Source organism: Plutella xylostella, chromosome 18 (genome assembly GCF_932276165.1).
Source record: "Plutella xylostella chromosome 18, ilPluXylo3.1, whole genome shotgun sequence".
In the NCBI taxonomy this organism is placed as follows: Eukaryota; Metazoa; Arthropoda; class Insecta; order Lepidoptera; family Plutellidae; genus Plutella; species Plutella xylostella.
In genome coordinates, this window is record NC_063998.1 from 9,222,941 (window position 1) to 9,237,198 (window position 14,258).

The following is a 14,258-nucleotide window of genomic DNA, read 5'->3' on the forward strand; positions in this document are numbered from 1 at the left end:
TAAACCCAAAGTTTATGTTTAAATGTTAAAATTTATAGTGAAAATAACAAAAAATACTGAAACATAATATTATAATATTTGATTCTAAAAAAAATGTTTTTTTTTTTACATTTTTAAATTCTTAAACATCCTTCCACCATCAATATATTTTTTCTTTTTGTTTAATTGTGAGAGTATGAGTACAATACACTATTAGCTACTAAACTTGCAAGTTACATATTATATTAAAAATTCCCACCATATCCAACTATATTTTTATGTTTTAACACAAATAAATAGGGTTTACTGAATAGTAGAATGAGTTGAAATCCATGTAGATAACAGATATGATAAATGTTGGCACTCAGAAAAGAGGACATAGTATAACTATGGATTAAGTGGCATTCAGCATCACATTAAAAGATTATGGACTCTATTTAAAGTGTGATAAGGATTGACGTTGATAGACAAATATGCAATATTATCATGAAGCATCTAGTATCGTAGGTATGATATAATTGCTGGTTGTTTATTTGCAATTAACAAAGTCTTTGAGTGATGTTTTAACAGAATGACTTTATGAAAGTTAAACAAAACTTATGCTAAAAATATCCCATAAGACAATGGATATTTAAACTTCTAGTGCTTTACATGAAACTTTGGTAGCACCATTTTTATTTAATGGATATTATATGAAATACTTAATTAATTACCTTAACCACAAATGCATACTAAGTAATTAAATGCCCATAAAACTTCAGTTAACTTAAATCATTCTCAAATTAACATACTTTCTACTTTTTTTCACTAACATTTTGTTAAAAATACAGTACTCTAATGAGTGTGATTTATCAAAGCTCACTTTGTAAAAGCTTTAAGAGATTCAAAGCTTTGAATTTGAGACGCAGTGAACTCCCATGATAAATGTAATTTCTAATAATATAAAGTGGGAGATATCACACCCCACACTCAGACAGGAAGAGCCATTACTGACTAAATAGAAATAGAACAGAGTTCAACTATAAGTATGTCTCCATTTACTGGTGATCTGTAAACCAAGCTTTTGTTATTTATAATAGGGAAATTGATTTTTTTCAAACAGGAGACTTAGTTTTTGTTTGTTGTTTTAAAATTAAATTATGAATACAGGTTCAGAGCATGAAATCAGTATATTTCATGATGAATTACATGATGTGATGATTATGACCCGCCAACCAATATTCATAACAGGCAAAATAAAATGTCCATTATAGTCAACAATACAATAAAACAAGGAAAATAATTACAAAAGAGGCACTATTTAACGCCGGCGCTTTGTCTACATAAAATTCGTATTGAAATCCTCTCAACCATCCACTTTCTAATAAGGATATCATACTCAAACCAAATCTCAGTCATGATTATCTCTCCAACATTCGAATTTCTAGCCGGGAGTCGGCAAATAGGTGCAAAACTTACTGTTGAAAGCGGCGAGTTTTCTCGTGGAGCCGAGTCTTTTCATAGGAGTCCGCGGCTCCGCATCCCGGTCGTCCAACACCTCCACGGCCGTCGAGGATACCGACATGGTGAGCTACTTCAGTTCCTACACATCACTGAACCACCACAAGTCCTCAGGCACAATCAGGAACCGAATTATTTATGAAAGTCCAAACACCTCTCGCACTAAAATGTTTTCTTCTGTGAAAGCTAGGCGATACGCTCGCTCCAAGCTTAGAACGAAAATAACGCGGGCGCCGGCCGTAATTTACAACCGCACGAGCTTCACACGGCGCCGCGGAAACGAAATAAACAAAACAAACGGAAAGAAAGAAGCGAAAGTCAAAGTGTACGAGCAACGCGAACGGAAAATCAAACGACGCCCGCCCCCTCTTCACCTCTATCCTCACCGCATCAACGACCTAACATAAACTACCAATAGGATCACGCAAAAAATAGATCGCCGCCTATCAGCCAATCAAAACGACTGAAAGTATTGACAGATTCTTGCAATGTTGCCATATTTACCTAACGAAAAATATAGTAGTAATCGATGGTAGAAATAATAAAATTGACATTTTCCGTGTATGATTGGGTAAAGCTAGCGGTTATATGTATCTCGGAATAATGATTTATATTCATATATTAATGTATTAAATAATAATGAATATAATTAACACTGCGATTGTCTCGTTAACGGAGGCAGTCCTACTTTCTAATATACTTTAAGATCTGGATACATAAGTTCAGCTATTTTATTTTAATGCATACGGCAGTTATTGTTCTGAGCTCTGCTGGACGTAGTTTATTTGCTCAGTGCTGCTGGAAACATGCTAACAAATCCTTCTTCTATAGAAATTAATAACGTTGAAAGTTTAGTTATTTCTTATTCTGGGCTAATAGCCAACATTTGGAACAGTAGCTCCGCTCTGCTTCAGCTCTTAAGCAGCCCATTCACTTGACGCACCCAGTCGGCGACCGCCGCGCCGTACCGCGAGCCATCACACCTACCCATTCACACGCGGATTTGTCCGCGGACTTGTCGCCAGCGACAAATCCGCCGGATTGGTACGCGCGTGAATGTGGGCCTTTACAGGTTAAAATCAAACACACCAACTTTACAATACGAATATATTTATCATTCCTCAAGCGTAAAGGCGCATAGTTGTATCGGCCCCAGCCACGAGCAGCCACGGTTGCGTGGGGTGGAAGCGCAGGTCTAGAACGCACAGAGAGTCGCGGACTGCCGGCGCCGGGAGCTGCTTCAGTGGAACTAGCAGCGGGTTCTGTAGGAGATCGCTGGAAATGGAAGAAAGTGGTTAATCTGTGGTACACTCATCGTACGGTAGGTTGTGGTTAGATTTTTGCACTATGCCCTATTCTTTCTCTCATCAAGCTGAATGTATGATCATTAGCCTAGTCATATCTGGTCTAGTGTGGGGCTTTTGCAGCACAAGTACTATGTAAATATTATTCATCTGCATTGTACAATAAGAATTTCTTGAAGCCGCTATAATTATGCTCTTTCAATACATGAAACAGGCCGTCTTCGTTCGGAAAAGGTGGAAAACATTAGGGGAGGCCTATGTTTAGCAGTAGATGTTCAGCTCCTATGACTGAGCTGATGCTGATATGAAATTAAAAGATATAAGAATAATACAATAGTCTCGGTACATACTTGTAAACCATCCCATGCGACACGACAATATACTTGTCGTCTCCAGCGGTGGCGAACAGCGGGTAGCGCTTGTGGAAGGCGACGGCTCTGACCGCGCCGCCGTGCAGGCGCAGGGTCTGGTACGGCTTGGACGAGAGGTCGAGGTCGAACCTGGGGGGAGAGAGGTTACTATTACTTATTGGCTGTTCCCGCGAGCTTCGCTTCGCCCTAAAAAGGTTTTCCCGTGGGAATTCCGGGATAAAAAAGTAGCCTATGTTCTTTCCCAGGGTCTAGACCGTATGTATACAGACAGACAGACAGACACAGTTACTTTCACATTTATAATATTAGTTAGGATTATTCATAGTTGAGGATGTCTTGGGCAAAGAATGGCGGCGCTTCACTTCGGCCCTTTGCTCCCCAGCAGAAATTGCGAATAAGTACCTAAGTAAGTACTCATAGTTGATAGAGTGACGACTTAGAAATATGTAGTAGGGTTTGATGAGCAGTGGTGGCGTAACGGATAAGATCTCGGCTCACATTGGAGAGATCGTGGAATGGGTTGGAATCCTGGCATGTAAATTTTCAAGCTTCTTCGCTTCTTTTCTAGCATACATTTGACGATAGTCTCCGCTAGAGGCGCCACTTTACATTTGAGAAAATGGTAACTAAAAAGCATAGTATGTTTTAAATTATATCTTATTGTTATGATATCTTCAACCCTCCTAATATCTTAGAGATTATAGCTACAACCCTCCAGTCTTAGGAAGGACAGGATCCAGTAGTGGATTATTACGGGCTGTGTTTATGTTCAGACTAAAAGCCACCACTCACTACCATCACTCACCAAATGCACTTCCTGTCGTACGAGCACACAATCAGGTTGTCCCCAGCCGGATGGACCGCCAGGGTGCTGATCCACTGAGCTCCCGTCAGCAGCTTCTTGACCAGCTCCTGCTTCACCAGGTCGTAGATGCGGACCACTCGTTGCGTCTGTTGGGGAGGGGTTAATGTTAGTTTTAGATTTTAGATAGTTTCATTGTTAACCCGTGATGCAATACGGAATGTTCACTGTGTTTTCTTCTTCTTATAGTGCCTCTCCATCATTGAAGGTTGGCAGTCAGCTCTTTGCAGCGCTCTCTATTCCTGGCTGTTTTAAATAATTCTTCCACGGTTTTTACACCGGTCCACTCTTTGATGTTGCACAGCCACGTCAATTTTCTCCTTCCAGGCCGTCTCTTTCCTTCCACTTTGCCCATTATTATGGTATGTAGCAGCTGGTATCGCTTATTACGCAGGTGCGTACCATTAAGCAGCGCAAAGTAGCCTACTGTGTTTTAGACCAGTTTATATTTTATGCAGATTTATCCTGCTAGCCTAGCACGAGGTGAAAGATGCTCACATCAGTACGTGGCAAAAGTTTTCTGTCGCACTCGCTATCGAAACGGCGCCATGTATATATATTTAGAAACTTATTTGACACATGAATGAGTAATGTGAGTGAGCGCATCGTCGTAAACTTTTGTCACGTCTTAGCGTACGCGTTTTACACCCTTTGCTAGCCCTTCTGGGTTAAACTATAATTAAATAAATCAATAAATACTCACAGCAACAAGCAGGCAAGGCCTCACTGGGTGCCAGACGGTGGCCTGCACGCGGCCCCGCGCTCGCGACAGCGGCAGCTGCGAGCGGCGGCGCGACAGCTGGTGCGCCACCACGGCGCGGCTGTCGCCGTCCGCCAGCGTCGCCGCGATGTAGTCGCCGCGCGCGTGCCACGATAACTGCGGGTTGTGAAAGATTAGTTGACTATAGACTTAGACTACAGTACATTGATTTGAAACTAATAAAGAGTGTGCTTGTTTTAATTATATTGCAAAGAAAGTGTTGGAAATGAGACCTGATAGAAGGCTTAAGAGAGGAAGACCAAGAAAGACGTGGCTTGATTGTGTGAAAGAAGATATGAGAGAGTGCTGAGTAAATGAGGATATGACAGAGGATAGGGTAAAATGGCGAGGCATGACGTACAAAGCCGTAAATAAGGAAAAGGCTAGGAAGAAGAAGAGAGAGTGTGCATGTTAGTACAGCTTCATGTGTCTGTTTGTGTGCAATAAAGAGTTTCTGATTGACTCACGTGTGTGACGGGCTTGAAGTGCTTGATGGCGATGCGGATGCCCTTGGCCCACTCCTCGGGGGTCACCTTCTCCCACTGGATCGCCGTCTGCGTCCTCTCGTCCACTGGAAAAGTTGTAAGGACTATGTTAGAACTAGTTTCTACATCTTTGTGAGGAAAATTGGCCGTGAACATGTAAATTCAGATTATACGACTTTATATGCATCTACAATAAAATTATTCACGATCTATCTTGGCCTATAACTGTAACATGTAAATTTAGATAGGCGAATTTACAGAACCGGTACTTAAAAATTCTGACATCATCTATGGCCGACCAGCATGGACTGCAAAATAGGGCCCTGAATTCACATTTATTCAATACCTGCCAACACTGTCGATTAACTAAAACTCGCTTAAAGCTTTAGCTCGCTTTTAGCTTAAAGGAGTTTGCACACTACACCGTATCATACCATGATCATGTATGTGCGATATGGTGTAGTGGGCAGAAAACTTAAAGAGTACAGTCAGCCAAACAGTCACGGGTGTACTTACTGACGGTGTCGTGCTGCGGCGGAGGCTCCTCCAACAGCTCGTCCGTGGCGGCGGCCACCTTGTGAGCGCCGATGTCTGAGCCAGGATTAAGAAGCAGCAATCTGTTGCCAACCTGGAAGCAGTATTGTTGTTAGGTTGTAAGTTTTATGAAAATATTATCAATTTCTGATTTTGTGGGGTACAGTTCTGGAGTGGAGCCTATGATAGGTTATCGGTAGTGGCTCTTCGGGACAATGGAAGATGGACAAAGCTCAGTATGGTGGCCTAGAGATTATCAGAAAGCTGTTAGCAGACCACATGATAGTCAGGTGACATCAGCGAGGGGAACTGTGGACAAGATCCCTACAACCAAAAGTGACTAATGATGAAAATATCTGTATTTTGTTTTGTCAATAAAGTAATATTGGTAGCTATTCTGATGGCAGAAATTCTATCAAACTATAAATTTTGCTAGCAAAAATTACATTTACGGAAACATTCATAGAGTCGAAATGAAGGATTTAACAGCTCTTAAATTAAAATTTCTGCCTTCAGAATCGACATCATTGTATAATTATTATAACTCACAGCAGCAGCAATGAGGCTGAGTCCCTTGGCGGGGGTCCACTCCACCTTGACGACGGGCTCGCCCAGGTCTATCGTGCGCAGGCAGCGCCCCGTGCTCGCCTCCCACACTGGAATTAATACATATTGTTGATGTCAAAATGTCCTAGTCTTGTTCTTTATCAGCCTATAGCAGTCTAGTTCTGGACGTGCCTCTCCCAAAGCTAAAGCCACGCCACTGGATGCTATCTAGGCCTAGCTTTAGCTCATATTTCGTAATTGAACAGATTAGGTAGTAGGTAAATAGTTACATACACGTGTCCCAAAAGTCAACGTTATGCCTTAAAGGGCTGATAGGCCTGCTCAGGAGTGGCCAGAATACCGTAAAAAGTCGATAGTTTTCGAGATATTGTCACTTTAATAAATTTGCTGAAAATCGACACCTTGGATCAGTTTTTTGCATGCCGCCGGTACAAAATTCCATATTGTTAGGATTTCTTTGATGTTGCGTCACCCTGCAACTCCAAGAAATTTACAAAAACATCAACAAGGGGCCATTTATCTTCGTTAACTCTAAACAAGGCACATCATCACAACACCATAATAACAAACGCAAAATCTCCAAACGCCCATACCTTTAACAGTGCCATCTTCACTGCTAGACACCACATACTGCCCCGAGGGGTCGAAGTCACAGGACCTCACTATGTTGGCGTGTCCCTTGAACTGTAGCACTTCCTTGGTGGGGAATGGTTGTAGGTCTCGTGGGGACGGTAGCTTGGGGACCAGGTCCTCTGGGCTTATGGTTAGCTGGAAATATAATATGGGATAAGTAAGTATACGGACTAGGCCTAAAACATTGGAAGGAGACCCGTGTCCCAGCAGTGGGGACGTGATGAATGATGTATATAAGTATTTATTTCATTCTTTATCGTACACATATTAGGAAATAAGAGTAGAAAGGGTAGACTTAATAAAAATTATGTTAATAGCTTTTTCTCCCAGGCAAACCACAGGAGGTACATTATGTGATTGCAAGAATAAATTTGATGCTTAGAGCGCTTTCAAATTTTCAGCGCGTAGCTATAATATGGTCGCTACAGAATACGAATCGTTGAAACATCGTAGGTATCTATTGTAGATGAGCCGAAAGAGGGTAACTCTGGGGTTCATTCCAAACTTTTCTTCTACGACTTCTGTAAATTCACCTTTCGGCTTACTTTACCTATTTTCCAACACCCTGTATATGAATCCAACAGACTCACCCTCATCTTAATAGCCCTGGGCGCGAGGTACAGGTCCAGACACCTCAGGAACCGCTCTCTGATGAACCGCTCATACGCCGGCACTTGTCTCAGCGCCTTGTACTGAGTCGGCAGGAACGTGTACTTGCGCTTCCACGGGGTCTCCTTGAGCTTGTTCCATTCTTTCAGCTGTTGAGGGGGAAAGAGGGTTAGTATGATAAAGATAAAATACTCTTTATTGCACACAAACAGAAACCGTTTTACAAACATATAAAAGAAAATATATAATAGAACAATCGGCGGCCTTATTACTAAAAGCAATCTTCCAGACAACCACATAGATAGGAAATGATGTTACATTGACAATAAGAATGGGAAATAATACACTTGATAGTGGAGTAAGTTGTTTTGTTAATTGTAAATGTAAGTATGTGTTTGTGTATATATTAAATGACCATACTGGTATATAGCAGTGTCTCGTCCTGATTTCCATCAATTTTAAGTCTGACCAGATCTCCATAGGGGTACAATATGAATCTATCTTTGTATATGTGACATATCAGCCAACACCCATGTTACAGGCTCTGCCTACCTTAGGGCCAGGTATGGCCGTATGTGAGATATTATATATTACCTCCTTAGAGTCCAGTAGGTACTCAGGCGGCGGGTTGTAGCTCTCGGCATGTCCAAACAGCGTCTTTCAGCCTTAAGCATTGTTAATTGCTTGTATGCTTGTATAGATGACGGTTCGATAGTAGATCTTATCAGATTGAAAGCAGATAACTCCATAAATAAGCTTAGAACGTTATATTACCTCCTTAGAGTCGAACAGGTACTCTGGCGGCGGGTTGAAGCTCTCGGCGTGCCGGGCAGCGCGCGCCGCGGCGCCGCGATGTGCTTGTGTATACCAGCACCAGACCCAGGTGTTACACCAGTCAAGATACCTACTTCGATTGAAACGATGCTGTCTCGACTGGGTTTCCATCAACATACTCGTAGCTTTAAATCGGACAGGAGCTGTCATTTCCTACGATCGTGTGTTATTATAATAAAGCATGGTCGCTAAGCTCAACGAAAAATAGGCATTGTCCTTTTTATATTTGTCTCTGTCGCACGCGCACGGTAACCTTGATGGTGATTGGTAGATGCAAAGGTCAACGTTCGCTTTTCTCTGTGCTAATGATAATATTACCTCCTTAGAGTCCAGCAGATACTCAGGCGGCGGGTTGTAGCTCTCTGCGTGTCCGGGCAGCGCGCGCCGCGGCGCCGCGATGTGCTTGTGTATGCCGCGCAGCCGCTGCTCCTCCTCGCTGCTGGACGAGCCCCACAGGTTGTAGAACTGCTTCTCCTGGGGGGAGGTGGAATGGTAGGGGTTGGTAATTGCAGATGAAAGAACGTTATTGATTACGGTATGCGGTATGATAAGTCAGCGAATATCTTTTGATTGGCCGATAAAATGTCGAGAGACAACATCTTGTTAATGCGAAGACTCGCTTTGGGTCGCTGAACCAATTTAGTAGAGTTAGTAAGAACCGCCTAGATCACAAACTTCTTAAAAAACTGTATGGCCTGTTACATTATACATACAATATGCCAATCAGCCGACCATGTCATACTCATTCTAATTTATAAGAAAATCCATAGGGCCAAAAATTTAAATACTTTCTACTCACTAAAGTAATATTTGTACAATAAAGTGTTAAATAAAATAAAGTAAACGTGATTGGTCATAATTATTATTAATATTACTTAATTAATAAACTGCAATATTTAATATACCTACTAGCTAACCATAGAACATTGGGGACGCTGTAGTACCGAACACCAATTGCATTTAAAAAAATTAGGTACTATTATTAAAAATTAACATCATTTAACGTGACAAACCTTCTTCTTCTTCCGCTCATCAGCCAGCTGCTTCCTGGTCTTGATCCAGCCCATCTTCAGCGCATGGACCAGCTTGCTGACCTGGCGCTGGTCGGAGCGCGACGGCAGGAACGACCGCTTGTGCTCCGGAAACGCGCGCACCGGCGTGGCTAGGACTTCGCGGGAGAACCAGTCCACCCACGGCTGCGGGGGAAGAGGGGGATAAGTTAGTATTATGCGTATTAGAAAACAAGTAAGTTTAATAAAAATATTAAGATGAAAAAATATCCAAGAAAGAAGAGGATGTGGTTGAGGAAAATTTAGTTTATAATGTACGAGGTAAATATGATAATTTGACGACCGAATGGCGTAGTGGTTAGTGACCCTGACTACTGAGCCGATGGTCCCGGGTTCGATTCCCGGCTGGGGCAGATATTTGTTTAAACACAGATATTTGTTATCGGGTCTTGGATGTGCCCGTAAAATGGCAATAGGCCCGCCCCCTATTACATTGGGACTAACATAACACTCTGGCGAAAAGTGGGTGCAGCAATGCACCTCTGCCTACCCCGCAAGGGAGTACATTAGTACAAGGCGTGAGTGCGTGTGTTTTTTTTAGGTAAATATGGTTGTGTACTATCATTAGGGGGCGTCTGCTTTTGGCGTCAGCGGTCGATGATATTTATTACAGTTTATTTATTTATTCATAAGAAACACAAATTTAAATGACAGTACACACCGCCAAACTGCAAAGCAGTTTATCGAACGCATCAAAACAGGAGGTCCATAATTCGTACCGGTGCAATCTCTGATTAGAACCACAGGTCCCGACAATGAGTCGAATAAATTGATAGTGGTTTCAAGAGACTAGTTTGATTTTTGGAAGAGGACTTTGATTATCACTTGACTTTGAATGGGCTAGGCACCTGCCCTCAATCACAACATTTACATCACACTACGATTTCTCTATGAGACGTCTCTAAAACTGTCAACCTCGAAACTTCCCCCATCTGAAACGTCGTGAAATAGACTGTAATCTTATTTCATCCTTACCTCCAGTAACTCCGTGCTTACACAACACAAACGTCATCTCACCTCATACTCATCATGGTCAGCATTAGGCACCATCCCGTTCTTGATCCGGGCCAGCAGCTCGAGGTCGGCGGCGCTGAGCACCACGTCCTGGCCGGTCTGCGGGTCGCGCACCGTGCGCCAGAAGTCCGGGTCTTCGCACTTTCTGGAGTAAAATTGTTTGGTGAGAATCTAAAGTGGATGTTGGACTTTTCGGACATTCAAAACTGGGATGCTAACCCTTTTACAGGCAGTGGCTGAAATACTGCCACCTTATTTTGAACTCTATGCAAGAGTTAAGGTTTTGAAAATGTTGAAATACAATAAAATATTTAAATTGTTTTGCTTTATAAAGGTTAAGGTAATAAAGGTTAATGCCCTGTGTCTCCTAAAATTGAGGGAAAAAATTGTATGAAGTGTATATTCTTGAAATTTATGAACCATCACGCATCATGCTGAACATTGTTGATTCTGCCTTTGCATGTAGATAAAGAAAGGTTAACACCAGGATAAGCTAAGCATATATTTCTCAAATATTATTTATGTCATCTAAACATCACTATCCCAGTTGAACTAGACAGGCTTAAACATTAAATATAATCTTACTTGAGGAACTCATCAATCTGGTCCCGCTGCGGTGGCTTGATGATCTTCTTGCCGTCAAGGTCGTAGCCAATGTGCTGGTACTCGTTGTACCACCACATGGGGATGTCCCCGACCGTGTTCCTACGGTCCTCCTCGTCTGAGGAGTCCCCTGACTCGTACTCATCTGGAATTATTGTGAAAGTTAACTTCTGCAAGTTTACTTTATATGGGAAACTTGCTGAAACATGCTTGTCACACCTGTTTTATAATGTTTTATGGTCAGGTGTCTGAATAAGGAAATTTTATAAAAACAGTTTGTGGACTCAACCTGTAGTTTTTACTATAAATATTGTGAATTAAAATACTTATAGCTTACCTTTTCCTTCAATAATATGGCTGTCCTCTATTTGTTTCTGTAATTTGTCAACTGCATTGCTAGATTTATCCCTAATTGCTATAGTTGTTACTGATTTTCCTTTACCCTTCTTATCCTTTTTACTCTTTACTTCTACTTTTTCCTTTTCTTTGGGTCCAAACTCTTTACTTGAACTAGTTATTTCCTTAATTTTAGTTTCTTTACTACTATCAGGTTTAGTCTTAGTTTTATTTTGTTTCTTAGCTATGTTGGGTGTGTTTTTTTCTGATTCTTCATCACTGGAACCATGGGTGTGTCCGAGCCCGGATTCCTCTCCACTGTCTGATGCTGCACTCTCTTCATCATCACTTTTGTCATCATCATCATCATCTGCATCTTCAGATTCGTCATCAGCCTCTGAATCTGTCAGTTCCTGTAATAAGATCACAAATAATCATGATAAATAAACTAAATTTATTATGGTGTGTGTCTAAAGTGTAACTCATTTATTTTTTGAAGTTACATTATAATCTGTGAGAAAATTAATAAATTAAATAGATTGATAACTATACACAAAATTGAAATATAAATTAAATAGGGAGCTATTCAACTTCATGTTATTAATCCTTTTCCCTTCTTCAATACAATGTATTCCTTGGATTCCCTATGTATAACAATAACTTACTGATGATTCATCAGTTGCCTCTTCCACGTCATCTTCATCCTCATCATCTTCATCATCATCACCAAGTGTTGAATCTGCATCATCACCAAACATTACACCCTGTAAAGTTAAAAGTAATGTAGATAGCACAAATATAGAAAACATTCTCATATCTCTTGATTCCAAACTAACTCTGAATTGATATTATAGGGCTGAATAGGTTATCAAAATACCGAGAGCAAAGAACAAACATAAGACAAAATACACTGTGAAAGTATAACCTTAAATGTAGCAACTTACATCTGGTTCTGTGTCAGAATTAGCAGCTTCAGCCTCATTTTCTGAGTCTGTAGCATCCTCGCCATTGTCCAAACCACCAACCAGCAGATCCTCGCCCTCTCCGGAGTCGGAAGACTGAAGAAAATAAAGATTAAAATAAGCGGTAACATGACTACAACGTTTGTCAACATTGAGTATATAAAATTGATGCTTACCTCGTCTTTCACTGGCTTGCCTTTAGCTTCCTCAGCATTTAACTTCCTCTTTTGTAATCCAGCACGAAATGGAGGCATTTTTTGTTAAATATCGTGCATTTCACTAAAAGTAAAAACCACACCAAATTCTGCACAGCGCAAGTAAACACACGTGTTTTTGACAAATAACAACTGTCAAAGTGACATTTCGAGCTTGAGTTTGTCTATGGTTTTCCAGTCGATAAACTTTTTAATAGTGTTACCAGTTTTACCTCCCTTAAAATCTACTACCATTATATCCCTAGTTATAGTTGTAATAATTATTAATAAGTTGTACCTGTAAATGTGTGTAGAATTAGGATACTAACATAGAATAAGAACATTGTTACTAACACATTGGGCCTAAGTTGTCTATTTAAATAAATAAATTATAAATTATTGGGTAAAGCAAGAAATGAAGAATACACGAGAATTAAAAAGTTTTAATGTCAACTTGAGTTATTGTTCTGAATACTTTCGACATTTCGAGGTTATGTAAAATATTTTTTGCCAAAACAAACGTGAAATTTAATGTTGAATCCCTTGAAATTTCAATAATAATGTGCGTTTAATTGTGCCTTGCCTGCGCTATTCTATCTAGATATCAGCATATCTCATTAGCTGAATTGAACTACCAATTTACTTGAAAAATGTTGCGCACATTTGGTAAAGTTTTGGAGCCTGTAAGAAGGCGGCTGGTAAGTAAGCAGCTCTCGAAACATCTCATACAAGCTTGGTTCTTGATCTAGAGTCTCATAATGGCAATTCATTTCAGTTCCGGGCAGTTGGAAGTTTAAACGGTGAGGGCAGTGTTTATGAGCAGAACCGCGTATCAAAAGAAGAACAACTGACGGAAGCCTTGAAAAAGAAAATGCCGGGTATCACATTCATCAGCGTTGAAGATATTTCCGGTGGCTGTGGAGCCATGTTTGAAGTGAGCACTTATTTAAAGTGAAATTTTCTTATTAACTTATTAAAGTCTAATGTGTACTAAAGGTTACCATCATGTTAATAAGTCAATATTTCTTTCTCTTGCAGGTTAGTATAGAAGCCAAAGAATTTGTAGGACTTTCAACAGTTAAACAACATAGAATAGTTACAGAAACATTGAAGAGTGAGATAGCAGAGATGCATGGCATACGGATCCACACTACTGCACCTAAATAAATAATGAATCTGTCTCATCAGACTCTCTTGTTAACAATAAAAATTATATGTAAATAGTTAGGATATAATAACAGGTTGTCTTAGATGCTAAAATGATTTTGTTTTTGTTAAATTACAGCTTGTGTGATGTAATGTTAGTTGTCTAATTATGTTTTTAATGAAGATTATGTTGCAATAAAAATTAAAATTATGCAAACTGTTGTGCAAATAAGTACTTAATATCATTACTTATTAAAAATGTATTCCACAGCATACCTATATACTACACAAACGTTGGTACCATGACTACCGTGTAGCTATTAAATGAATCCCCTAAGAATGTACCTAATACCAATTTTTGTTGTTTGGTTTAGGGTGAAAGATATCAGAAAGGTCAGAGATTAAAAGCTTATCTCGTAAGAGTAGGTCATAGTTATTAATATTTCAAACAATGAAATAGGTCTTGATTTTCATTCTTTCATCCATATCTGTTGA

General features: G+C 40.3%; 3 protein-coding genes across 7 annotated transcripts in view; 1 reads left to right on the top strand and 2 right to left on the bottom strand.

Annotated features, from left to right (window-relative positions):
• Positions 1-1,872, bottom strand: part of LOC105386335 (rho GTPase-activating protein 4) — a 31,151-nt gene extending 29,279 nt beyond the window's left edge. For 4 of the 5 annotated variants that reach the window (XR_007267293.1, XR_007267292.1, XM_048627231.1 and 1 more), the window contains exon 1: positions 1,438-1,871. Coding sequence is in view for 3 of the 5 variants with exons in the window: in XM_048627231.1 (XP_048483188.1) it covers positions 1,438-1,543 (106 nt within the window). In the remaining 2 variants the exon portion in view is untranslated. Of the gene's footprint in view, positions 1-1,437 lie in introns of all 5 variants that reach the window. The other variant, XM_048627230.1, reaches the window with a different exon arrangement.
• A 700-nt stretch (positions 1,873-2,572) lies between these two features.
• Positions 2,573-12,778, bottom strand: LOC105386334 (ribosome biogenesis protein BOP1 homolog). Its single transcript, XM_048627404.1, has 17 exons — positions 12,600-12,778; positions 12,406-12,519; positions 12,127-12,225; positions 11,463-11,874; positions 11,108-11,270; positions 10,526-10,667; positions 9,452-9,634; positions 8,757-8,912; positions 7,586-7,753; positions 6,956-7,130; positions 6,345-6,451; positions 5,778-5,889; positions 5,244-5,347; positions 4,720-4,893; positions 3,960-4,105; positions 3,134-3,283; positions 2,573-2,754 (listed from the first exon to the last, which is right to left on the bottom strand). The coding sequence occupies exons 1-17, from the start codon at positions 12,675-12,677 to the stop codon at positions 2,601-2,603; spliced, it is 2,637 nt and encodes an 878-aa protein (XP_048483361.1). The 5' UTR covers positions 12,678-12,778; the 3' UTR covers positions 2,573-2,600.
• Positions 12,779-13,077: 299 nt separating this feature from the next.
• LOC105386333 (bolA-like protein 3) lies at positions 13,078-13,980 on the top strand. Its single transcript, XM_011556854.3, has 3 exons — positions 13,078-13,315; positions 13,393-13,551; positions 13,656-13,980. Exons 1-3 carry the CDS (start codon positions 13,268-13,270, stop codon positions 13,782-13,784), a joined length of 336 nt encoding a protein of 111 aa, XP_011555156.1. The 5' UTR covers positions 13,078-13,267; the 3' UTR covers positions 13,785-13,980.
• The last annotated feature ends 278 nt before the right edge of the window (positions 13,981-14,258 follow it).

What these genes read in the sequence shown, in the direction of transcription:
- LOC105386334 (XM_048627404.1), bottom strand. Translation starts at nt 12,677, where the DNA reads ATGCCTCCATTTCGTGCTGGATTACAAAAGAGGAAGTTAAATGCTGAG. An exon ending in CTGACCATGATGAGTATGAG is followed by an intron (nt 9,635 to 10,525) that starts GTGAGATGACGT and finishes CTTCCCCCGCAG; the next exon opens with CCGTGGGTGGACTGGTTCTC. An exon ending in GCCGCAGCACGACACCGTCA is followed by an intron (nt 5,348 to 5,777) that starts GTAAGTACACCC and finishes CAACTTTTCCAG; the next exon opens with TGGACGAGAGGACGCAGACG.
- LOC105386333 (XM_011556854.3), top strand. Translation starts at nt 13,268, where the DNA reads ATGTTGCGCACATTTGGTAAAGTTTTGGAGCCTGTAAGAAGGCGGCTG. An exon ending in AGCCTGTAAGAAGGCGGCTG is followed by an intron (nt 13,316 to 13,392) that starts GTAAGTAAGCAG and finishes AATTCATTTCAG; the next exon opens with TTCCGGGCAGTTGGAAGTTT. An exon ending in GCTGTGGAGCCATGTTTGAA is followed by an intron (nt 13,552 to 13,655) that starts GTGAGCACTTAT and finishes TTTCTCTTGCAG; the next exon opens with GTTAGTATAGAAGCCAAAGA.